At 36.8% G+C, this 26,009-nt stretch overlaps 2 protein-coding genes across 4 annotated transcripts in view; one reads left to right on the top strand and one right to left on the bottom strand.

Annotated features, from left to right (window-relative positions):
* Nucleotides 1–154: 154 nt before the first annotated feature.
* Nucleotides 155–23,951, bottom strand: LOC132563652 (coiled-coil domain-containing protein 77-like). The gene is made up of 10 exons (XM_060228391.1): nucleotides 23,907–23,951; nucleotides 21,451–21,593; nucleotides 19,964–20,085; nucleotides 19,096–19,233; nucleotides 18,652–18,817; nucleotides 14,655–14,904; nucleotides 12,450–12,672; nucleotides 8,660–8,785; nucleotides 5,622–5,774; nucleotides 155–1,640 (listed from the first exon to the last, which is right to left on the bottom strand). The coding sequence occupies exons 1-10, from the start codon at nucleotides 23,936–23,938 to the stop codon at nucleotides 1,470–1,472; spliced, it is 1,524 nt and encodes a 507-aa protein (XP_060084374.1). The 5' UTR covers nucleotides 23,939–23,951; the 3' UTR covers nucleotides 155–1,469.
* Nucleotides 23,952–24,272: 321 nt separating this feature from the next.
* The window catches only part of LOC132563657 (lysine-specific demethylase 5A-like), a 47,261-nt gene continuing 45,524 nt past the window's right edge, over nucleotides 24,273–26,009 (top strand). For all 3 annotated transcript variants that reach the window (XM_060228396.1, XM_060228397.1, XM_060228395.1), the window contains exon 1: nucleotides 24,273–24,640. In XM_060228396.1, coding sequence (XP_060084379.1) covers nucleotides 24,488–24,640 — 153 coding nt within the window. In that variant the 5' untranslated portion in view covers nucleotides 24,273–24,487. The remainder of the gene's footprint in view (nucleotides 24,641–26,009) is intronic.

The following is a 26,009-nucleotide window of genomic DNA, read 5'->3' as shown; positions in this document are numbered from 1 at the left end:
TAGATACACATGTATGCAGTTCCATCTTCAGAACATAAATGTATACATCACTTTATGAATCTGGAAACGATCCTGTGTTAGGACAGAAACAAAAATAGTGATGTCACTATTTATCATAAATGTTTGTTCGCTCACAAACCTGACACAATGTAAATATGATTTAGATTTTATTTTGTCATAGTAGTTATTTCCAGAATCTCTATCTATACATAATCCAGTGTACATATCTATGTTACAAATAATTTACAGGAATCTAAATGGTATATAACATACTGGCACCACTTCTACAGTAGGCACTAATCATGTGCACGTTTGTTTTACAAATATCAGAACGTGAATGGACAAGCAATCACTTTTCTTCACAAAATAAATAAATTTCAAGTTGTTGAAGAACGATGCTGGATCACACTCTGTATCTAACAATATCAAGTAACCAATGTCTTATAAGTTTCATGTTCTCATTTACTGTGTACCATAGTTGAAAGTAGAATGATCCTTCCCTTAAGAACCTAACTTTTTAAAATAATTCATTATCTTACCTGAGAAAAGAATATATAATATAGCTATTTTCTATCTAAATATTAAAAAAAAAATATGTTGTCATCATTTGAAATACCTTAATTAGTATTTAGTGCAATGAGGAACTCTTTTGAAAGAAGGTGATTTAGACATGCATATCATAGGCACAAATCTGTTCACAACCAAGTATGGATTCAAATATCAAACTGCTGGTTTGTACTGTTCAACAATCTCATCATTATCATATTTCTTGAAATTTTCATGAATGGAGATTTAACTCAATAGTCCCGGATTAAGGACTAATTTGGCAAAACAACAAATCAATAAATGTTTGATAAATTTTTCTTTTAGTTCAATATGGATTTTGTTGTTTCAACTTCACCATTGTACTTTACTGGGATACTCTTACTTCAGATACATATTCCTTATACACCAGAAATCTGACAGTATACTGATGAGAGCTATCTCCCTTAACTCCCAAACACAAGATTCCAAAAAGGAAAAATAAAGTCTCCAATCTGGAAAATTTTTACTGCTCACTTCTCAGTTAAACAGAATACAGTCATTCATACTTAACCAATAACAGATTAACTACTACAATTTACACATCTTCCAAATAGAGTATCAAAAGAAATTAATTCAATCCAGAGTCGGGTCCATATAGAAACTTATGATTGGCAATGAAACGCCTCATGATTTTAATGTCTCTCTAATCTGTTCCAACTATATTCCAAATGTAGATGACAATACAAATTTGTGAGAGCAAAATCAAAATTTAAACATGTCAATCTTGGTGAAAGAAACTACTTCTGAAAGGAAGTCTGTGGAGAGACCAGTTCTCTCTCTCATTATTGTTCATGTCAATCACTCACAAACACCAAACTTACACCAAATAAACACTCCTCATTCATACCTCATGTATTTCTCTCACAAACAAACATTCCAAATTATCACAGATGTTTTAAATTGTTTTCAATGCCATACATTTTGGCTTTTAGATTTTTGAGTTCTCCAACAATTTTCTTTGATCGTCCTGCAGTGGCATGCACATTCCTCAAAATCTGCATGTCTATGTCATCAGGACGTTTTATATCCATGTCTTCAGCGAAACCCATCGTCACCTATAATGTCAGAAAAATTGAAAAATATTTTTTTGATAATCAACATACACTAAGTTAAAAACATAAAACACCACTATTTACCTAAATCAACAAACACATTATATGTGTTGGTCTCATTATTTTTGTGTGTCTAATTATTATCTTATCTTATTATTGATACACAGGTAGATACAGTGACCAGTAACATCACATGATGTCCTGGTGGGGGAGTTGTTACTGATACACAGGTAGATACAGTGACCAGTAACATCACATGATGTCCTGGCAGAGAGTTGTTACTGAACACAGGTAGATACAGTGACCAGTAACATCACATGATGTCCTGGCGGAGAGTTGTTACTGATACACAGGTAGATACAGTGACCAGTAACATGACATGATGTCCTGGCTGGGAGTTGTTACTGATATACAGGTAGATACAGTGACCAGTAACATGACCTGATATCCTGGCCGGGAGTTGTTACTGATACACAGGTAGATACAGTGACCAGTAACATCACATGATGTCCTGGCAGAGAGTTGTTACTGAACACAGGTAGATACAGTGACCAGTAACATGACTCATGATGTCCTGGCGGGGAGTTGTTACTGATACACAGGTAGATACAGTGACCAGTAACATGACATGATGTCCTGGCGGGGAGTTGTTACTGATACACAGGTAGATACAGTGACCAGTAACATGACATGATGTCCTGGCTGGGAGTTGTTACTGATATACAGGTAGATACAGTGACAAGTAACATCACATGATGTCCTGGCGGAGAGTTGTTACTGATACACAGGTAGATACAGTGACAAGTAACATGACCTGATATCCTGGCGGGGAGTTGTTACTGATACACAGGTAGATACAGTGACCAGTAACATCACATGATGTCCTGGCGGGGAGTTGTTACTGATACACAGGTAGATACAGTGACCAGTAACATCACATGATGTCCTGGCGGGGAGTTGTTACTGAACACAGGTAGATACAGTGACCAGTACACATGACATGATGTCCTGGCGGGTTGTTGTTACTGATACACAGGTAGATACAGTGACCAGTAACATGACCTGATGTCCTGGCGGGGAGTTGTTACTGAACACAGGTAGATACAGTGACCAGTACACATGACATGATGTCCTGGCGGGGTGTTGTTACTGATACACAGGTAGATACAGTGACCAGTAACATCACATGATGTCCTGGCGGAGAGTTGTTACTGATACACAGGTAGATACAGTGACCAGTAACATGACATGATGTCCTGGCGGGGAGTTGTTACTGATACACAGGTAGATACAGTGACCAGTAACATGACATGATGTCCTGGCGGGGAGTTGTTACTGATACACAGGTAGATACAGTGACAAGTAACATGACCTGATGTCCTGGCGGAGAGTTGTTACTGATACACAGGTAGATACAGTGACAAGTAACATGACATGATATCCTGGCGGGGAGTTGTTACTGATACACAGGTAGATACAGTGACCAGTAACATGACATGATGTCCTGGCGGGGAGTTGTTACTGATACACAGGTAGATACAGTGACCAGTAACATGACATGATGTCCTGGCGGGGAGTTGTTACTGATACACAGGTAGATACAGTGACCAGTAAACATGACATGATGTCCTGGCGGGGAGTTGTTACTGATACACAGGTAGATACAGTGACCAGTAACATCACATGATGTCCTGGCGGGGAGTTGTTACTGATACACAGGTAGGTACAGTGACCAGTAACATGACATGATGTCCTGGCGGGGAGTTGTTACTGATACACAGGCAGATACGGTGACCAGTAACATGACATGATGTCCTGGCGGGGAGTTGTTACTGATACACAGGTAGATACAGTGACCAGTAACATGACATGATGTCCTGGCGGGGAGTTGTTACTGAACACAGGTAGATACAGTGACCAGTAACATCACATGATGTCCTGGCGGGGAGTTGTTACTGATACACAGGTAGATACAGTGACCAGTAACATGACCTGATGTCCTGGCGGGGAGTTGTTACTGATACACAGGTAGATACAGTGACCAGTAACATGACATGATGTCCTGGCGGGGAGTTGTTACTGATACACAGGTAGATACAGTGACAAGTAACATGACATGATGTCCTGGCGGGGAGTTGTTACTGACCACAGGTAGATACAGTGACCAGTAACATGACATGATGTCCTGGCGGGGAGTTGTTACTGATACACAGGTAGATACAGTGACCAGTAACATGACATGATGTCCTGGCGGGGTGTTGTTACTGATACACAGGTAGATACAGTGACCAGTAACATGACATGATGTCCTGGCGGGGAGTTGTTACTGATACACAGGCAGATACAGTGACCAGTAACATGACATGATGTCCTGGCGGGGAGTTGTTACTGATACACAGGTAGATACAGTGACATGATGTCCTGGCGGGGAGTTGTTACTGAACACAGGTAGATACAGTGACCAGTACACATGACATGATGTCCTGGCGGGTTGTTGTTACTGATACACAGGTAGATACAGTGACCAGTAACATGACATGATGTCCTGGCGGGGAGTTGATACAGTGACCAGTCATGACATGATGTCCTGGGGGGAGTTGTTACTGAACACAGGTAGATACAGTGACCAGTAACATGACATGATGTCCTGGCGGGGAGTTGTTACTGATACACAGGTAGATACAGTGACCAGTAAACATGACATGATGTCCTGGCGGGGAGTTGTTACTGATACACAGGCAGATACAGTGACCAGTAACATGACATGATGTCCTGGCGGGGAGTTGTTACTGATACACAGGTAGATACAGTGACCAGTAACATCACATGATGTCCTGGCGGGGAGTTGTTACTGAACACAGGTAGATACAGTGACCAGTAACATGACCTGATGTCCTGGCGGGGAGTTGTTACTGATACACAGGTAGATACAGTGACCAGTAACATCACATGATGTCCTGGCGGGGAGTTGTTACTGAACATAGGTAGATACAGTGACCAGTAACATCACATGATGTCCTGGTGGGGAGTTGTTACTGATACACAGGTAGGTACAGTGACCAGTAACATGACATGATGTCCTGGCGGGGTGTTGTTAACATGACATGATGTCCTGGCGGGGAGTTGTTACTGATACACAGGTAGATACAGTGACCAGTAACATGACATGATGTCCTGGCGGGGAGTTGTTACTGATACACAGGTAGATACAGTGACAAGTAACATGACATGATGTCCTGGCGGGGAGTTGTTACTGAACACAGGTAGATACAGTGACCAGTAACATGACATGATGTCCTGGCGGGGAGTTGTTACTGATACACAGGCAGATACAGTGACCAGTAACATGACATGATGTCCTGGCGGGGAGTTGTTACTGATACACAGGTAGATACAGTGACCAGTAACATGTGAATATCCTGGCGGGGAGTGACTGATACACAGGTAGATCCTGACCAGTAACATGACCTGATCCTGGCGGGGAGTTGTTACTAATACACAGGTAGATACAGTGACAAGTAACATGACATGATGTCCTGGCGGGGAGTTGTTACTGACCACAGGTAGATACAGTGACCAGTAACATGACCTGATATCCTGGCGGGGAGTTGTTACTGATACATAGGTAGATACAGTGACCAGTAAACATGACATGACCTGATATCCTGGTGGGGAGTTGTTACTGATACACAGGTAGATACATTGACCAGTAACATGACCTGATATCCTGGTGGGGAGTTGTTACTGATACACAGGTAGATACAGTGACCAGTAACATGACCTGATATCCTGGCGGGGAGTTGTTACTGATACACAGGTAGATACAGTGACCAGTAAACATGACATGACCTGATATCCTGGTGGGGAGTTGTTACTGATACACAGGTAGATACATTGACCAGTAACATGACCTGATATCCTGGCGGGAGTAACAAAATTTGGTTATATTGAATGGTGAGTGATCAAAATAACCTCACAACTCACTTTATAAAGCTGTCGCTCTACATCCTTTAGTCTAGACCGCAGATTTTTGATGTCATTTTTGAAGCCCTCCACCTCAAGATTCCTCCTCCGCTCAAGATCCTGATACCGCTGGTTCATCATTGCCAGTCGCTTTGTCATCTTGTCACTACGGCCCTGTCATGACCAAAAGAAAACCAAAGTGTTAAGGACACTCATAAATGCAGTGTATTGATGTGTATTGAATTAAAGGAATAATGGAAGTGGTATTATCAATATTGAATGTCATCTGACCTCTAGTGATTGGTCACACACATATGTCTGTATATATATATGTGAAGGTTCAAGATATATCTGCATCTTTTGCAGGATAGTGCATGGTTATAGATCACTGAAGGTTCAAAGTAGTGAACTCTCATAAATTGGTTGAATATTACTTGTGTTCATGGGGATGGATGTATGGAGATTTCAACATCTATGATCAGTTATTCAGTGTACCACTTGTTTGAGCACTCCACATTAACAGTTATCAAAAACAATGTGTATGTTTTAAACTGAGGAGTTCTTCTGGTACTAGAATTTGTAGAAGTTGTGAGTACTCATGGTCACCTTTCTAGCCTTGGGTAGTGTGAATTTCTCTTTAGTCTAGTGGTAGTCTGGCTAGAGGGTCACTATGGCCTCACCAGAATCATCAGTATTGGTGGAGGTGAAAACCACACAGAATCATCAGTATTGGTGGAGGTGAAAACCACACAGAATCATCAGTATTGGTGGAGGTGAAAACCACACAGAATCATCAGTATTGGTGGAGGTGAAAACCACACAGAATCATCAGTATTGATGGAGGTAAAAACCACACAGAATCATCAGTATTGATGGAGGTGAAAACCACAAAAAAGAATTCAATCTAAAGACCAAATTAAAACACCAGCAGCTAGGGACTGTGTTTTTCATTACTCCTTCCAAAAACATCTGTATAAATTGAAAATCTAAACATTTTCATTTTTGAGTTAAAAGATAAACCAATCATGTCTTCAATTTCCAAATCCAATCAACAACCATTGCACAATAGGTTTCATCCCAATAGGAAAAGAGTGAGTAAGTCCTTGCTCACAATTGTACACATGCAAAATTTTCTCTAGAACGCATGCAGTATCCACGATTTAAAAGACTGATATAACATGAAGTAAGCAAAAAACCATATAGGCCTATTAGCTGTTCAAGCATTTAAACATGCATTTCACAACACACTGTAAATTTATAATTAAACCTATAAGCTTATGACAAAACATGAACAGGTAATCAGAGTTGTTGCCGATGTTAAAATAATTACTAACCTTTATAGGCCAAATACAATTGTGTAATCTAAAGACTGCTTTGTTTGTACCTATGTAGTTTGGAAAGAGCATTTCATTTCAGTAAGTATTATATCTTGATCATTTTCTCATCTATGATTACAAACAGAGTTTAAGCTTACCACCAGAATTGATCATAAAGAGCCTACTCCACCCTAGTCAGTGTTGTTACATATTAAAGTTATCATAGTTAATTTGTTGTAACTATATAATTTTGCTCTTTCTTTTTATTTATTTATCTCATATACAGTGAAACCTCGCTATTAAGACCACTTTGGGGACTGGACTAAAGTGATCTTAATAGCGAGGTGGTCTTAATAGTGAGGTGGGTAAGATTGACCGCAAAGAACCGTAACTCTGTTTAAGATAAAAACTAATTATATCATTAAGTAATAATAACTAAACTTTATATAAAATGTTGAATTTTATGAAATGCATGTAAAAAAAATAAAATTTGTGAATTGACACACGAACATGTATGTATATATTCCTTAGTTTATATCATAATATACATGTATATTTGCAATTGTAAACATTGAATAAAAGAAAAACAATCAGTTTTAAGTTCAGTATGAATTTAACATTAATTTTTCATCTTTTTCACATAAATTTACAAACACATTTACTTGTATTTGTAACAACATTAATGAAGTCACTATAAAGTCTTTCAACACTTCATTTTCCACATAAATTTGCAAATACATTAACTCTGTCAGTGTATCACTCAGTACAACACATTTTTCTTTTTACTAAATAATTCACTTTTGGGTATGCAGGGCTTCTAAGGTGTGTAACGGCATCCTACAGATCTATATAATTAACCAACAATAGATTGCTACTAAAACATGTCTGGCATGCAGTTTCACACAAGTTAATCTGTTAATGATGTTTGCATCGTGTAACGCCACCTGGTGACAGGGTCGGTAACCCGTGATGAAAACAATGGTTGTGAACTACACACATGTTCGTGGTTCACTGCCCACCAGGTAAACTTTAATCACTGGTCGGAACTTGGTTGTAATTGTGAGGTCAATTATCGTTAATTAGTGGTCGTTGGGACTGTAAAAAGTGGTCGTAATACGGAATAGCGGGGTGGTCGTAATACAGAAGCGACCAATACAAAGATATATAGTGGGAAAAATCCGGACTGAAAAAAAGTGCTTGTAATAGCAGGGTGGTTGTAATACTGAAGCGACCAATACAAAGATATATAGTGGGAAAAATCCGGACTGAAAAAAAGTGCTTGTAATAGCAGGGTGGTTGTAATTTTGAGGTGGTCGTTAGGTGAGGTTTCACTGTACATGAATCTATGAAATAACAGTATCAACTACTAAATGGACTAATTTCAAAACCTATTTTATATCCTTTCCATGGAGGTATATGTGCATTGATGGATCTTTTTGTAGTGTAAAATTTGGTCCACACTATAAGAAGTCTTGCTAGCAGCTAATTCTAGTGACAGTTATAGACACAGAACTTCCTACAGATGCACAGTCTCTAAAATAAATTATATTTATACTTCAATGTGGTGTGTTATTTATATTTCTTATGTACCCCTTTTTTTTCATTCCTCTTCCAACATCAAACAGTGCAAAACTTCAAATTTGTATTCAATAATGAAATGAAGGTTAAGTAGTTTGTTTCCATACTCAAGTAACCATAAGTGATAGCTATTCCTAATCTAGTGCACATTGAATGATAGGATACCTTGAAGACCTCCCTTGTGACGTCCCCTTCCTCACGTATCCGTGACAACTCATCCTCTAACTGTATCACCTGTTCCCGATACATTTCTGCCAGCTTCTGTGACTGCTGTAGTTGATACTCAAGTGCCTGGAAAGGAGGGAACAAAGAGCTTTAATTTCCACATACATCATTAAGTGTTCACTGTTCTCACTGTCAAATTTGAAAAGGTTTCTAAATCAGTACATTGCTAAGTGACTTAATTTGGTCTGAAGCTAATATAGTTGTTGATAAAAGTTTACCTAAGATATCAATTATTTGATGGGCATTATGTTTTCAATCATCAAATAATTTTCATAGTGTTAGTGATGAAATAGACGACATGTGTTGGTGATGAAATGGACTAGAAGTGTTGGTGATGATATGGACTAGAAGTGTTCATGATGAAATGGACCAGAAGTAATGGTGATGATATGGACTAGAAGTGTTGGTGATGATATGGACTAGAAGTGTTGGTGATGAAATGAACTAGAAGTGTTCATGATGATATGGACTAGAAGTGTTGGTGATGATATGGACTAGAAATGTTGGTGATGATATGGATTAGAAGTGTTGGTGATGATATGGACTAGAAGTGTTGGTGATGATATGGACTAGAAATGTTCGTGATGAAATGGACTAGAAGTAATGGTGATGATATGGACTAGAAATGTTGGTGATGATATGGACTAGAAATGTTCGTGATGAAATGGACTAGAAGTAATGGTGATGATATGGACTAGAAATGTTCGTGATGAAATGGACTAGAAGTAATGGTGATGATATGGACTAGAAATGTTGGTGATGATATGGACTAGAAATGTTGGTGATAAAATGGACTAGAAGTGTTCATGATGATTTGGACTAGAAGTGTTGGTGATGATATGGACTAGAAGTGTTGGTGATGATATGGACTAGAAGTGTTGGTGATGAAATGAACTACAAATGTTGGTGATGATAAGGACTAGAAGTGTTGGTGATGATATGGACTAGAAGTGTTTATGATGAAATGGACTAGAAGTAATGGTGATGATATGGACTAGAAGTGTTGGTGATGATAAGGACTAGAAGTGTTGGTGATGATATGGACTAGAAGTGTTGGTGACGATATGGAGTAGAAGTGTTGGTGATGATAAGGACTAGAAGTGTTGGTGATGATATGGACTAGAAGTGTTGGTGATGATATGGACTAGAAGTGTTGGTGATGATAAGGACTAGAAGTGTTGGTGATGAAATGAACTACAAATGCTGGTGATGATAAGGACTAGAAGTGTTGGTGATGATAAGGACTAGAAATGTTGGTGATGAAATGAACTACAAATGCTGGTGATGATAAGGACTAGAAGTGTTTGTGATGATAAGGACTAGAAATGTTTGTGATGATAAGGACTAGAAATGTTGGTGATGATATGGACTACAAATGGTGGTGATGATATGGACTACAAATGTTGGTGATGATATGGATTAGAAGTGTTGGTGATGATAAGGACTAGAAGTGTTGGTGATGATATGGACTAGAAATGTTCGTGATGAAATGGACTAGAAGTAATGCTGATGATATGGACTAGAAGTGTTGATGATGAAATGGACCAGAAGTGTTGGTGATGATATGGACTAGAAGTGTTGGTGATGATATGGACTAGAAGTGTTGGTGATGATATGGACTAGAAGTGTTCGTGATGAAATGGACTAAAAGTAATGGTGATGATATGGACTAGAAGTGTTCGTGATGATATGGACTAGAAGTGTTGATGATGATATGGACTAGAAGTGTTGGTGATGATATGGACTAGAAATGTTCGTGATGAAATGGACTAGAAGTAATGGTGATGATATGGACTAGAAGTGTTGTTGATGATAAGGACTAGAAGTGTTGGTGATGATATGGACTAGAAGTGTTGGTGATGATATGGACTAGAAGTGTTGGTGATGATAAGGACTAGAAGTGTTCGTGATGAAATGAACTACAAATGTTCGTGATGAAATGAACTACAAGTGTTGGTGATAAAATGGACTTGAAGTGTTGGCGATTAAATGGACTAGAAGTAATGGTGATGAAATGGACTAGAAATGTTGGTGATGATATGGACTAGAAATGTTGATGATGAAATGGACTAGAAGTGTTGGTGATGAAATGGACTAGAAGTGTTGATGATGAAATGGACTAGAAATGTTGGTGATGATATGGACTAGAAATGTTGGTGATGATATGGACTAGAAGTGTTGGTGATGATATGGACTAGAAGTGTTGGTGATGAAATGGACTAGAAGTGTTGGTGATGATAAGGACTAGAAATGTTGGTGATGATATGGACTAGAAATGTTGATGATGAAATGGACTAGAAGTGTTGGTGATGAAATGGACTAGAAGTGTTGATGATGAAATGGACTAGAAATGTTGGTGATGATATGGACTAGAAATGTTGGTGATGATATGGACTAGAAGTGTTGGTGATGATATGGACTAGAAGTGTTGGTGATGAAATGGACTAGAAGTGTTGATGATGAAATGGACTAGAAATGTTGGTGATGATATGGACTAGAAATGTTGGTGATGATATGGACTAGAAGTGTTGGTGATGATATGGACTAGAAGTGTTGGTGATGAAATGGACTAGAAGTGTTGATGATGAAATGGACTAGAAATGTTGGTGATGAAATGGACTACAAATGTTGGTGATGATATGGACTAGAAGTGTTGGTGATGATATGGACTAGAAGTGTTGGTGATGATATGGACTAGAAGTGTTGGTGATGATATGGACTAGAAATGTTGGTGATGATATGGACTAGAAGTGTTGGTGATGATATGGACTAGAAGTGTTTATGATGAAATGGACTAGAAGTGTTTATGATGATATGGACTAGAAATGTTGGTGATGATATGGACTAGAAGTGTTTATGATGATATGGACTAGAAGTGTTGGTGATGATATGGACTAGAAGTGTTGGTGATGATATGGACTAGAAGTGTTGGTGATGATATGGACTAGAAGTGCTGGTGATGATATGGACTAGAAGTGTTGGTGATGATATGGACTAGAAGTGTTGGTGATGATATGGACTAGAAGTGTTGGTGATGATATGGACTAGAAGTGCTGGTGATGATATGGACTAGAAGTGTTGGTGATAAAATGGACTAGAAGTGTTGGTGATGATATGGACTAGAAGTGTTGGTGATGATATGGACTAGAAGTGTTGGTGATGATATGGACTAGAAGTGCTGGTGATGATATGGAGTAGAAGTGTTGGTGATAAAATGGACTAGAAGTGTTGGTGATGATATGGACTAGAAGTGTTGGTGATGATATGGACTAGAAGTGTTGGTGATGATATGGACTAGAAGTGTTGGTGATGATATGGACTAGAAGTGTTGGTGATGATATGGACTAGAAGTGCTGGTGATGATATGGACTAGAAGTGTTGGTGATAAAATGGACTAGAAGTGTTGGTGATGATATGGACTAGAAGTGTTGGTGATGATATGGACTAGAAGTGCTGGTGATGATATGGAGTAGAAGTGTTGGTGATAAAATGGACTACAACTGTTGATGAGGAACTTGACTGAGTATTGGTTAAGTTATAACAAAAGGAAAGATATTTGACATTCTTTTATCACACTATCCATACATTTTCTGAAGTATACAGACTTCATAAATCTTTTTGTAATATGTACCTTAACTTCTTCTATATGGTGGGCTCTGCCTTCGTATGTGCCACCATCTGTCACATTTAATACTGATTCCTTAGATATAAATCTTTTTGTAATATGTACCTTAACTTCTTCTATATGGTGGGCTCTGCCTTCGTATGTGCCACCATCTGTCACATTTAATACTGATTCCTTAGATATATTGAGCTGCTGCTTGAAGTCGTCCATCTCCCTAAGTAACCGATCTTTCTCAGCCATCCACTGCCTCTCATGGGCCCTACCCTGGTACCTCAGCTCTAGGAAGTCTTTTGTACTCTCATATAACAGATCTTGTGTTTTATGAAGTCTGCAAATTAATTGATTTACTAATAAATATTAATACAGAACATGAGAGAATGAAGAAAACAAGAGGCCCAGAGGGCCTGTATCGCTCACCTGGATCTTTATGACCAACATTACTATATCTGTACATATGTTCCACATTTAACACATTTGACCCCTGTGACCTTGACTATGGGTCAAGCTCATTTCTTCTACTTTCTTGGATAAAAGGAACATACTGGCCATATAAATTGATTCCAGGCTTTTCGATATTTCAGAAGAAATTGTTGAAACGTTTTAACACATTTGACTCCTGTGAAATTGAAGATTGGTCAAGGTAATTTCTTTTAGTAAACTTTGTAGGACACCATAACTTTGTTGGGCTTCATCAAAGGAACCTTCCATCCATATATAATGATTCTAGGCCTTCCAGCATTTTGGAAGAAGTTGTTTAAGTGTTTTAACACATTTGACCTCTGTGACCTTGAATATGGGTCAAGGTTATTTTTTTCGCAAACTTTGTTGGGCTTCATCAAAGGAACTATCCAGCCAAATATAATGATTCTAGGCCTTCCAGTATTTTGGAAGAAGTTGTTGAAATGTTTTAACACATTTGACCTCTGTGACCTTGAATATGGGTCAAGGTTATTTTTTTCGCAAACTTTGTTGGGCTTCATCAAACGAACTATCCAGCCAAATATAATGATTCTAGGCCTTCCAGTATTTTGGAAGAAGTTCTTGAAATGTTTTAACACATTTGACCTCTGTGACCTTGAATATGGGTCAAGGTCATCACATTTTGCAAACTTTGTTGGGCTTCAGCAATGGAACCTTCCATCCATATATAATGATTCTAGGCCTTCTGGTATTTTGGAAGAAGTCGTTTAAAGGTTTCAACACATTTGACCTCTCTGACCTTGAATATGAGTCAAGGTCATTTCTTTTTGAAAACTTTGTTTGGCTTCATCAAAGGAACCTTTCAGCCAAATATGATAACTTTTCGCCTATCGGTATTTCAGAAGTTGTTTAAATGAACAGTTGACGGACGCCGGACACTGGACAGACGAACGGATAACGAAAGGGCCAAGTGAGCTAAAAATTGATGGATGGGTCCTGATTGTATAAACATTTACACTGGGTTTTACTTCCACATTTCACAATAATTATGAATTTCTCACATTTTTTAAGATTCAGTTTTTATCCAAATTAAGTAGGATATAATTTAATATGAAATAAATTCTAAGGTAATATCATTGACTTGCATTTTGATATTAGTTACCATTGGTTGTACTTTTTCCAAAAGTGGAGTGCTTTATAGGACATTCTGTAGATGCCATTTTGTGATGCCATAGTTAATATTGTAATTCAGGTGTTGGCGTCAGCAATTTCAACTTTTACCATTGCTAAGGTATTTCTCATGAGTATAACTCTGGCAGTATTCAACAAAAATTGCAAGAATGATCACCACAAATAACAGATTTGAAATAAGTGATTGCAAATTTCCTTGATCATTTTCTTCTAATTTTATGACTCAAAAATTTCTTGATTATTGTAAAACCTGATATTTGAAATTCAAAAAAGAAAAATTTTTAGAATTTTTGGGGGTCTGAGTTTTATACATCTCTAAACTTTCCTCTACATGTTTAGATTTACTAAAATCAATTTATTATTTAAAACCAAGATGATTTGTTAACTTGTTCATAAAAGCCACCTTTTCCAGTTATTAGTCTGTGTATATGGCTAACTAAGATGTTTATCATGCAAACATTTTCATCATCAATGCATCACAAAAGACTTACCACCTGATTAACTTTGGTGAAATTGCCCTTGAGAAGTCAGTATAAAAATGTATTCTGACTACTCAAAGTGACTAGCCCCAAGCTAGAATGCCTGTAAATGAAAACCAGGTGGCTCTGGCCACCAAGCTAATGGATCTTTATACTGTCTGGATCTTTATACTGCCCATAGTATATTTCTAAGTGAAACTAACAATCTTGACAGGCTTACTTCTCTGTGAGTGTATGTATCTTAGCCTCATCTCTCTGTTGTCGTGTGGCCATTTCCTCTTCCTTAACCTTTCTGTCCTCTGCTAATGCCTCAGTCTGCTCTTTGGCCAGCTTGGTCTGCTCCTGCAATTGAGCTTGCAGAGCCTCTACTTGGAGGGCTAGCACCTCGTTGTCATGTTTATACTTTTCCTCTGGGTTCGGCGACATAGACTGTCTCCTCTCTGATAAAGGAAGCTGCTTCTTTTTCAGGCCTTTTGAAAAATGAATAGATCAATATCAATGACACACACAGCACTATAAACTAAATCAGGTAGGTTGTTAAATAAAAACATTTTAAACCAAATCATCTTTTCTTCATACATGTAGTAACAAACTTAAGTTTTACCACAGAAGATATAAACCATGCCAGGAAGTATGTACTTCACGATAAACTATCATTTGAAGAACCATGAAACATATTTTCTATCAGAGAAGAAGACTTCTTTCTCTGTGTCCTAAGAGATGGGGTGTTGTTGACCACTTGACATACCTCCCTTGATTCAATCATAACTTTCAATAGACACTTATTTATGACCCCCTGAGATTTGACTCATGTCTAAAGAGACATACTCATTTAATATTTGTTCAAACACTTTACATTTCAGATAAAAGAGATATTTTGCTTCTTAGAAAACAAAAAGTCATGGGTAAACCAAAATTTCCAACTCTTTGTTGTTGTTGAGACTGGCATATACAGTCGTTATCTCAAAATTCAAGGGACAGTGGAAAATATCTCGACTTACCCGAATTCTGACTCTAACGAAATATATAAATAAGGTTGATAATATCAGTTTCCTGAGGTTGAGTTATGGTTAAACGAAGTGGGGCTAGGATAGCATGCAAACAGCATAGTTTAATCTGTTATTTATATGGCAGTAAATAAAAAAATGAATTTATATTCATTTTCTCCTTTTATTGTTTATACATCTGAACAACAAAACGTGTAATAACAACTCCAATCAAATACATCTGTACTCACATCGTTATGCCCCGAACACATGTACAATATCCATACTGACCAAGCACATATACATGATATATTTTACGGAATGACAAGAAAACGAAATTAAAATTTGCTTTTGTTACGCTTCAAGAAGCAATTATGAAGCTACAGATCATATCAATATGACTAAATTATGAATAAATAAACATATGAAAAAAGCTTCACTGGAAAATTTTTACCTGTTACAGAAAACATTGTACAAGCACTAGACTTAACCATGCACAGATATAAATTCTATCAGCACTTCATTGTCCAAACACTTAATCTGACAAATTGCCCGATAACAGTCCGTAAACAAGCTCAATATTAGTTTCTCTCGGAAATGTAGGGATCAGATTTCATCAAAAAGTTTGTACTGGTTTGACGGTTTCATTTTTATCCTTCCTGCTGATACATGCAAGCAAGCTAAATGTTTTCATGTTTGTGTAAATGTGCTACTTTTGTAAGTTACAGGTAAGTCACTGCTACAGGATGGTGACACTAATTAAGAAACCAAACTTTAATTGGATAATTAAACTGGTAATTGATCGCTGGAGACCAAGTGTTGTGTGTACCATAGACTGATCCGCTGTAATTAGCCATGTGTTACACACTGGTGATTTTCTACTCTGTGTATTTATTGACCAATTTCATCAGAAGACGTGCCGATGTATTGACAAAAATTAATTTCAAGACAACAAATGACTTTTCCCTTGCTTTACAATTGAAGGCACTGAAAAATCGCTTCGACTCAATGAAATTTGAGTAATCTGAAACTAAAATTACAAAGATATAGAAGGAAAAAAATTGGGACTTGAACATAAGTTCGACTTAAACAGAATTTCGACTCAAGCGATTTCAAGGCAAGTTTCAACTGTATGTGAATAATCCTAATTTCTTTGTACTATAAATCTCCATCAGACGAATAAGATTCTCTCTATGGGTTTGGTCTCCACAGCACTCTATGGACAAGTTCTTACCTCTGTTCTGTTTGGTCTCCACAGCACTCTATGGACAAATTCTTACCTCTGTTCTGTTTGGTCTTGACAGCACTCTATGGACAAATTCTTACCTCTGTTCTGTTTGGTCTCTGCAGCACTCTATGGACGAGTTCTTACCTCTGTTCTGTATGCTCTCTACAGCACTCTATGGATGAGTTGTTACCCCTGTTCTGTATGCTCTCTACAGCACTCTATGGATGAGTTGTTACCCCTGTTCTGTTTGGTCTCTGCAGCACTCTATGGACGAGTTGTTACCCCTGTTCTGTATGCTCTCTACAGCACTCTATGGATGAGTTCTTACCTTTGTTCTGTTTGGTCTCTGCAGCACTCTATGGACAAATTCTTACCTCTGTTCTGTTTGGTCTCCGCAGCACTCTATGGACGAGTTCTTACCTCTGTTCTGTTTGGTCTCCACAGGAATCTATGGACAAATTCTTACCCCTGTTCTGTTTGGTCTCCACAGCACTCTATGGATGAATTCTTACCTCTGTTCTGTTTGGTCTCTACAGCACTCTATGACAAGTTCTTACCTTTGTTCTGTTTGGTCTCTGCAGCACTCTATGGACGATTTCTTACCTTTGTTCTGTTTGGTCTCGACAGCACTCTATGGACGAGTTCTTACCTTTGTTCTGTTTGGTCTCCACAGCACTCTATGGACGAGTTCTTACCTCTGTTCTGTTTGGTCTCCACAGCACTCTATGGACAAGTTCTTACCCCTGTTCTGTATGCTCTCTACAGCATTCTATGGATGAGTTCTTACCCCTGTTCTGTTTAGTCTCCACAGCACTCTATGGACGAGTTCTTACCTCTGTTCTGTATGCTCTCTACAGCACTCTATGGACGAGTTCTTACCTCTGTTCTGTATGCTCTCTACAGCACTCTATGGATGAGTTCTTACCCCTGTTCTGTATGCTCTCTACAGCACTCTATGGACGAGTTCTTACCTCTGTTCTGTATGCTCTCTACAGCACTCTATGGATGAGTTCTTACCCCTGTTCTGTATGCTCTCTACAGCACTCTATGGATGAGTTGTTACCCCTGTTCTGTTTGGTCTTTGCAGCACTCTATGAACGAGTTCTTACCTTTGTTCTGTTTGGTCTCTGCAGCACTCTATGGACGAGTTCTTACCTTTGTTCTGTTTGGTCTCGACAGCACTCTATGGACGAGTTCTTACCTTTGTTCTGTTTGGTCTCCACAGCACTCTATGGATGAGTTCTTACCTCTGTTCTGTACGCTCTCTACAGCACTCTATGGACAAGTTCTTACCTCTGTTCTGTATGCTCTCTACAGCACTCTATGGATGAGTTCTTACCCCTGTTCTGTATGCTCTCTACAGCACTCTATGGACGAGTTCTTACCTCTGTTCTGTACGCTCTCTACAGCACTCTATGGACAAGTTCTTACCTCTGTTCTGTATGCTCTCTACAGCACTCTATGGATGAGTTCTTACCCCTGTTCTGTCTATGGATGCTCTGTTCTGTTTGGTCTTTGCAGCACTCTATGGACGAGTTCTTACCTCTGTTCTGTATGCTCTCTACAGCACTCTATGGATGAGTTCTTACCCCTGTTCTGTATGCTCTCTACAGCACTCTATGGATGAGTTGTTACCCCTGTTCTGTTTGGTCTTTGCAGCACTCTATGGACGAGTTCTTACCCCTGTTCTGTATGCTCTCTACAGCACTCTATGGATGAGTTCTTACCCCTGTTCTGTATGCTCTCTACAGCACTCTATGGATGAGTTCTTACCCCTGTTCTGTTTGGTCTTTGCAGCAATCTATGGATGAGTTCTTACCCCTGTTCTGTATGCTCTCTACAGCACTCTATGGATGAGTTGTTACCCCTGTTCTGTTTGGTCTTTGCAGCACTCTATGGACGAGTTGTTACCCCTGTTCTGTATGCTCTCTACAGCACTCTATGGATGAGTTCTTACCTCTGTTCTGTTTGGTCTCCACAGCACTCTATGGACAAATTCTTACCTTTGTTCTGTTTTGTCTCCACAGCACTCTGTGGACGGTTTTTGGTTTTCTGTTCAACTATGGCCTTGGCTGGAGGTTCCTTGAGAAAATAAGTGATCTCACTCTCTGTGGTACCACTCAGACTCAGGAGCTGCTGGATCTTCTTCTTGTCCTCAAGCTCTCGTATCTATAGGACATGTTTATTGTTTTACAACCAAAATCATGGGTTTGAAAATACTAATATCATTAACGTTTCAAAACATTTAACTTTCTGGTTGTCTGTCTTTGTCATGGGCAATTGCTTTGAAATTATGCACATTCAAATGTGAGTAAGGGTTACAATTTATTCATAGTGGAACACAATTACAATGACTTAGGTTTGAGTTTATGATCTACAAACAATAACATTGAGTAGTTTTTTCTTTAATTATTTGATGAAATCTTCAGAGTAGATATAGAGCTCACCTTTAATCGGTCATTCTCGGAGTACAATCGTAGCACGTGTTCCCTCTCTTGGAAAAGGTATATCTGCATATCACTGAGGGCCTTCTGTAACTCTACGATTTCCTCTTCCCTTTGTCGCAGTTCCCATTGCAACTTATGCTGTTTTCAAAAACCATTAAAATAAAACAAAGTGAAAAAATGACCTAACTCTCCTGTACTCTACATCTGTTTTCAGAAATTTATTATTTGGTATTATTTAGAAAATCTTTGCTGTCCTTACAGAACTGTATATCAAAATAAACAGATACTAGTTATGTCAAGTAGCCTCTGTAATTCGTGAAGGTATTTGCAGTCAGTAACTATTGAATTCTGAATCTAATTTTCATCTCAGATATAAATATGAAGTATTTGTTTCACAACAATTGCAAAACAAGTTATAGCAATTTATAAGTATCACACTTGTTGGCCCTGATGTAAGAGTGTTAGGGGTCTTATGATAATTTGTTAGCAGATCTAGATATACAACTGTGATATTTTCAGTTTTCAGTCGCTAATGAAGTTAAACAAGTTATCTCCTTCACACACTAATTTGGCCACAAGAGCAAGCAGACTTTACAATCAAAGTAAGTGGGCTATTGGTTACATGACAAATTTAATCAACCTCTGTAAAACTTTTGCTGTGTTCGTAAATAAATATTGAAAGATAAGCATCAAATCAAAAATTATTTACGTGAAAACTATTATACCAACACAAAATTATTCTGACAAAAATTGATCTTCAATACTGTTTTCCATTAATTAGAATAATGACTTTTCTTACCAACTTTCAACTAACATCAGTGGATAAATTTTAACATAACAACCGGAAACATTTATTTTCCATTCCTACCTGTTCTTCATAGGTGATCTTGTACTCTTCCAATTTGCTAGCCATGAAGTCATGTTCCTCGTCATATTCTGCAATCTTTTTCCTGTAGTATTCAAGTAATTCTCTTGAAGGCCGAAGCTGACCTGTAATTAACATCATATTATTTTTTTGTACAATATTACTTAAACAAACCTGTAGGTTATGTTAAGGGCTGTAATGAGTACTTGAGTACCCATATACAGGTTGGGTCTGACAAATATCGAGTCTGAAAATGTGTACCTGGGTACCCATCAAAATAGGAAACATTCTGTCTTCTATCTGTGTTTACATTTCAGATTGCTGAAGTAATACACTATCTCACTCATTTGTTCTGATTTCATTCACAGAGGCTAATACTTTATCCATTTGTTACATTTCCACATTCAACAATGTCATTCTTTGGTTTTTTCATGACCACACTTTGCTATAGGAACTGTCAAATACATGTGTATACATGTCAGACTTGTATACTATATTTTACCTTGTTACCATGAATAACATGCGAGGATTCCTGAATGAGATTATGTCACATGCTTCGCTGCTCTTGGATTGTACTACCATATATATACAAACAAACACACCAGTTCAAGTTAAGAAAGTGTAATAGATAGCAGAAAAACAATTGGAAATAATGAAAAACCTTGTATTAATCTACTTCTGAGCCTCCCAGCAATGCCACCTTTGGAAAATGAGGAAAACTTGCCAATTCTCTCAGACTTCAAGCTTATCTTAAATAAGTACTTAAATCCAACTTTTCCTGCACTTCTTAGTGTATTTTCTCATTTGAATTAAACAACTTTCTTATTAATTTATTTCAGTGTGTTTGGACTCCTGGTTGTAACTCTTGCTGGTGTCATTCCTACGATGTCATTCAGCACGATAACTGTCAAATACGGTAATGTCTAAGTTCCACTTTACTTCCTGTTGTGCATGTACAAGTAACACCATCCTGCCATATTGCAGTAAGCTTGACAGGCATGTTTTGTCAACTGTTGACCCAATGCAATTTATCTAAAGATTGTTTAAATTACAAAAAAGTTGAGAGGTTCAAAGGACTGCAATAATAGCTCCAGTAAAGTATTTTGTTCAAACAATGGATATGATTGATTTTTATTTGTTCCCCAAAGTTACAAGCCCTTTTCATCAAGGTAACACTGTGTTTCATTATAATGTCAGAAAAAAGTGCCTGGGTACAGATCGGGTATCAAAATGTTGTACCCCTGGCAGCTCTTTTTACAAATGATCAAACCCTCTTCTACAATATATCCTACTCAAACAACAATCTAGCAACTAAAATTTTCACTTCAATGGTGAACATGACTAACTTCATCATTCTTAATCCCCCTGTAATGATCATGCGGACTAAAAAACAGTCAATGAGTTTAAGAAAATTTCTAAACAAAATATACAATAAACCGATCCTGATTAACTCTCTACAATCAACATTCCTAATGCTGATATCAACTCACCAAGTCTTTCATTGATGGTAGGTAAATCTGGACTGCCATTTTCTACACCATAGCTTTGGTCCTGGTCAGCTGTCATGGAATCCAATGCTGTAGAATTATTCATAGATCTAGATACCTTTGGAGAACCTCTTTCCTTCCCTCCACTAAAACAAAGAATTTTAATGAAGTCAGTGTTCTGACACTCTCAGCATCAGTAGTTAGTAGGAAAACTCATGGATATATTTGACAAGTCTGCTTTGATTAAAATAACATATAAACATAGCTGAAGGGTAATACTGTCATGTGATGTCTGGTAATTATATAAAATGTATCTGCCAACCCTTATCTATTCAAGTTCTGTAGAAATGCCAACACATGCCTCTATTTCATAGTTCAAAAACAACTCAAAGCGCATGGGACATGATTTGGACTTTTTGTAAAATGAACTTCAATAGTTTGTGGACTTGTTGGAAAGTGAAATTTGCCAATGTGAACTCACATGAGGCATAATTCCCAGTTGACATGAAGCGATCAGAGCATGAATCACATGATATTCATATGCCCACATTAGATTGATATTTTAGGGTCTGGAGTTCAAATGCAAAGATACACAGACTTGAAAATGGAACTTCCTCTCTCTATGGTAGCCACCAACTGTCCTCCACAACTGATTGCCAGAAAGTATTGACTTTATTTATAAGCGTACAACACTTGGGTGTTGAAGCCTGAAGAGCAAAGATTTTAAATGTTTGAGACAGGAGAAGGTGAAGAGTTAACTCCCTTCCTCTATGTAGCCTTATTTTTTCTGCACTAACTTTCAGTGGTCATGAAATCAAAACTGGATACAGCAATGGAAAAACATGAAGTATAACCTTGAACTCCGGTAAAAAATATTAAAATAATCTTAATCATCCTAAAATTAGGTTTACCTATTTCAATTATATCTATTGTAAAGGAAAAGACCATTGATTGCATATGTAAAAGTGTAAAGTTTTTATCTTTTGAATTGCATAAGAGATATGTGCTATTTTCTGATATAGTTACCTCCCTTGAATTAATATCTAATGATGTTTGATATCTCATTTTTATTTAAATACTTATGAAAAATTTTAAGAGTTATGTACAAGCTATGCAATACCATAATTTATTTTCATTTGCTTTAAAGAAAATATACATAAGTGCACAAATTTGTTGAGTGTTTGCAAGATTTAATAATGCTTTGACTTTACTAATATCCTGATTGATTGTTTAGAACCACCTATCAACTCTAACAAACCACTTAAAACCTGTAAAGGATCAATCAGGTAATGAATTAAAGATGAACTTAGGCTAAGTCAATGTTTCATGTAAAGGAAAAAAAAATACATATCAAAAAGAAACAGGACATTTTTTTAAAAATTCTAATTTGTACAAAAGGGAGAGACAAGTGTTATTTTAAGGAAACAAATTGATATAAGTTGAAAAACTTGTTCCTGGCTCCTTTTTCATTGTTGAAATTATATAAGAATTGCATATTGTAACTTCTCATGAAATCTTATGGTTATACTAACTTCAGTTAAATACCATTTGGCCAAGCTAGATCAAATGGATTTCTTAATTTTTTCAGTTTGCTTAGAAAAAATAGAATTTAATGGGACATGGCATATTATGTTAAAACATACAATGTTTTAGCTTTGGTGAATTCCGAAAATTGATTATCAGTTATCATCACAATTACATACTATGCTATAGGTCCTATATCTTAGATCATAACAAATGCTACGTTTGTAACAGAACTTGACTTGGTTGATCATCAGCGACAATCATCTGATAGCTCAATTGACGAAGTGTTTGTCAAGAGTTCAGAGAGTCACAGGTTTGAGCCATGGTATGGATTTGCATTTTTCCACTCCTATTACATTTTGTGTTTGTGACCAACCCGTGTTTAGAGTGGTTGAATGATGGACAAGCTGATACCTGAACATAGGTCGTTAATAGTGGTGCCTTCTGTGGCAAAGACTTTGAGGAGGGAGAAATGTAGTGATATTCAGCGTGTTCCTCTAGAGTTAGGAGTGTTCCGGATTTGAAACCTCGTCTAGCCGTTCTTTTTTTCGCACATGTACGCTCTTTTCAGGTTTTAACTCTTTGAGAAATGTCAACATGTAAACGTGAAAAAACATTGCATACGGAATTTTACCCAGTAATTCTCATCGTTCAAAAAATGATGTCTTGTTTTCTCATAACCGAGAAAACTGAGAAAAGTAACTTTATTTTAGAGTTTACTTATTCTTTAACTGGCAATAATCACTGGAATTGAAGCAAGTTTCAACTCGTTATGTCAATGTTGGTGTTCATAAAAAGGATCGATATTAATCAATACTACATGGATCTAGATAAATTAGAGGTCGTATGCAATCAAAACTTTGAAAATTATATAATGCCGTGTCAAAAACTTTCAAAAAAGCATTAAAATCTTATTAAAGAACAGTTTGTTTTACCCCTTGCATCTTTTCCCGACAGCAGACGCCATTTTGAAGTTTCCGCTTACATTCGGTCCGACGAAAATAGATATTTAGTTATCAAATTAATCAAAATTAATTGTATGTGTTTATTGCGATAGACATTTTAAAATATACATGCAAAAGATAATCCTAAATCGAAAATAAAATTTAATACGTTATAGTTTTGTGCAAAATATTCAGTCCGAGACAACCAGAAGTTCCAATGACCAATCCATGACCTTGTATGGATAAATTCATCCGCAACAATTTGAGGTCATTTAGGTTTAACACAAACTTATTCAAATGCAAATAATATTCCAAGTATATTTGATCTATCATAATTTTACATTAATCATCAAGAGTTCAATTAGGGTAAAACTTCACGAGTACAAAAATGCCAAAAATTGTAAAGATCTATTTGTAGTGCGCAATCGGAAGCTACTGTGTTAGCAGGCACCAGTACACATATTGGATTTTATACTTCACTTCTATGGATTTACATCAAACTTATTGTTTTGGATGATTGTATGATATTTTGAAAATTGTCAGTTACTTCTTCGTCTCGTGCATGTATCAACATGACGGATGACCCATACAACCGTTTCATTCCGCCACCGGAGGCACCTGTTTTCACTCCAACTGAGGAGGAGTTCACCGATCCATTGGGATACTTGGACAAAATCAGGCCTATTGCCGAGAAAACTGGGATATGTAAAATAAAACCTCCACCGGTTTGTCATTATTCTTTGCTGTTTCACTTCATTTTTTCATAAGCTATGCATTTGTAATGATAAATACTCTCAACAACTCGTCTTATTAATTACAACCTGAAATGAAAACATGACAATCGCCTACGTGCTGGCCAAATCTGCAAACATGGCGACGCTTTTGTTTAGTTTGTCGCTGTCAGATTCATGTGATTTTAAGTCAATTTCTTTGTCTCTTACTAGTCGTTGCCAATCTCTTGGATTTGGCTTTAATGCACACAATCTTGTTATCGGTTTCTCACAGCGTATTAAATTTTTCTGAAATATTTTCCTTTCAAAAGAATATTTGCTTAATATTTTACAAGTCCCTTGCTATCACAGATGAGGGATTCGTGCATACCTTATGAAAGCCTGCGTGAACGCCCAGTCTGCAATACACGGACTAATGACGCACAATGCATCTTTGGACTATCTATAACAAATTGACACCAGAGTGGACAAAAAAGAAAAAAATTAAAAAGAGTATTTGATTGGAAACTAATATAGTTGTCAATTTTTTTTACAATATTACAAATATTTACATTTTTATGCAAACATACTGAAATATTTCATAAATTGCTATGTAAGTCACTGTGCTGATACAAAATGTTCCATGTATTTCATTTGAAAAATTGTGAGGATAGAAATTTTGCAGTACTTTGTCATTGATTATTTAATTAACATCAAAGTGTTCTAAATGATCTACATTTATTGATTTATTATTTTAAACAATGAAACCTGTGCTTTTTGATAAGCATACTTTGATAAAACAGTACTGTATAATACATTATACAATATTTTAAAATCATCTCATCTAAGACCCAAATCAAATCTTTCATAAAAGTTCCTATCTTCTTGTATATATTTTCAATGTCTTCTATTTTTGCAGTCTTCCTTTGGTTTAAAAGATATATTCAAAAACACATCTAGTATCAATCTTATTTGAGTACCACAAACTTAATTTTTTACTTTGTATGATTATCTTACGTTCTAAACTTATTTTCAGAAATACATTTTGAAACCCTATTTTCATCATTTAATTAAAAAAACTTATTTATACATAAAATTGCATTAAGTCTTAAATTAATTTCAATATTTTATACAATTTTTTTATACATCTACTGATGAATATTGATCTTTTACCCCTACATTTACATTAAATGGCACCAAAATAAAAAACAAATATGGATTTCACAATAAATTGCTCACTACCCCACTTGATTTGCTTAATTTCAAATAACAGTATATTATATTATGTATTGTTTATTATATTAGTGTTTCTGAAATTTTATAATGTGCCAAGTTAAGTTGTCTTGTGTTCAGAAAATATAGCAGAAATGAGAAAAGTGTGATG

The sequence above is a fragment of the Ylistrum balloti genome, unplaced genomic scaffold (assembly GCF_031769215.1).
Source record: "Ylistrum balloti isolate Yb309-2 unplaced genomic scaffold, AGI_CSIRO_Ybal_v1 Utg371810, whole genome shotgun sequence".
Taxonomy (NCBI): domain Eukaryota; kingdom Metazoa; phylum Mollusca; class Bivalvia; order Pectinida; family Pectinidae; genus Ylistrum; species Ylistrum balloti.
Note: the sequence above shows the minus strand (reverse complement) of the source record. Positions and strands in the feature narration are given on the sequence as shown.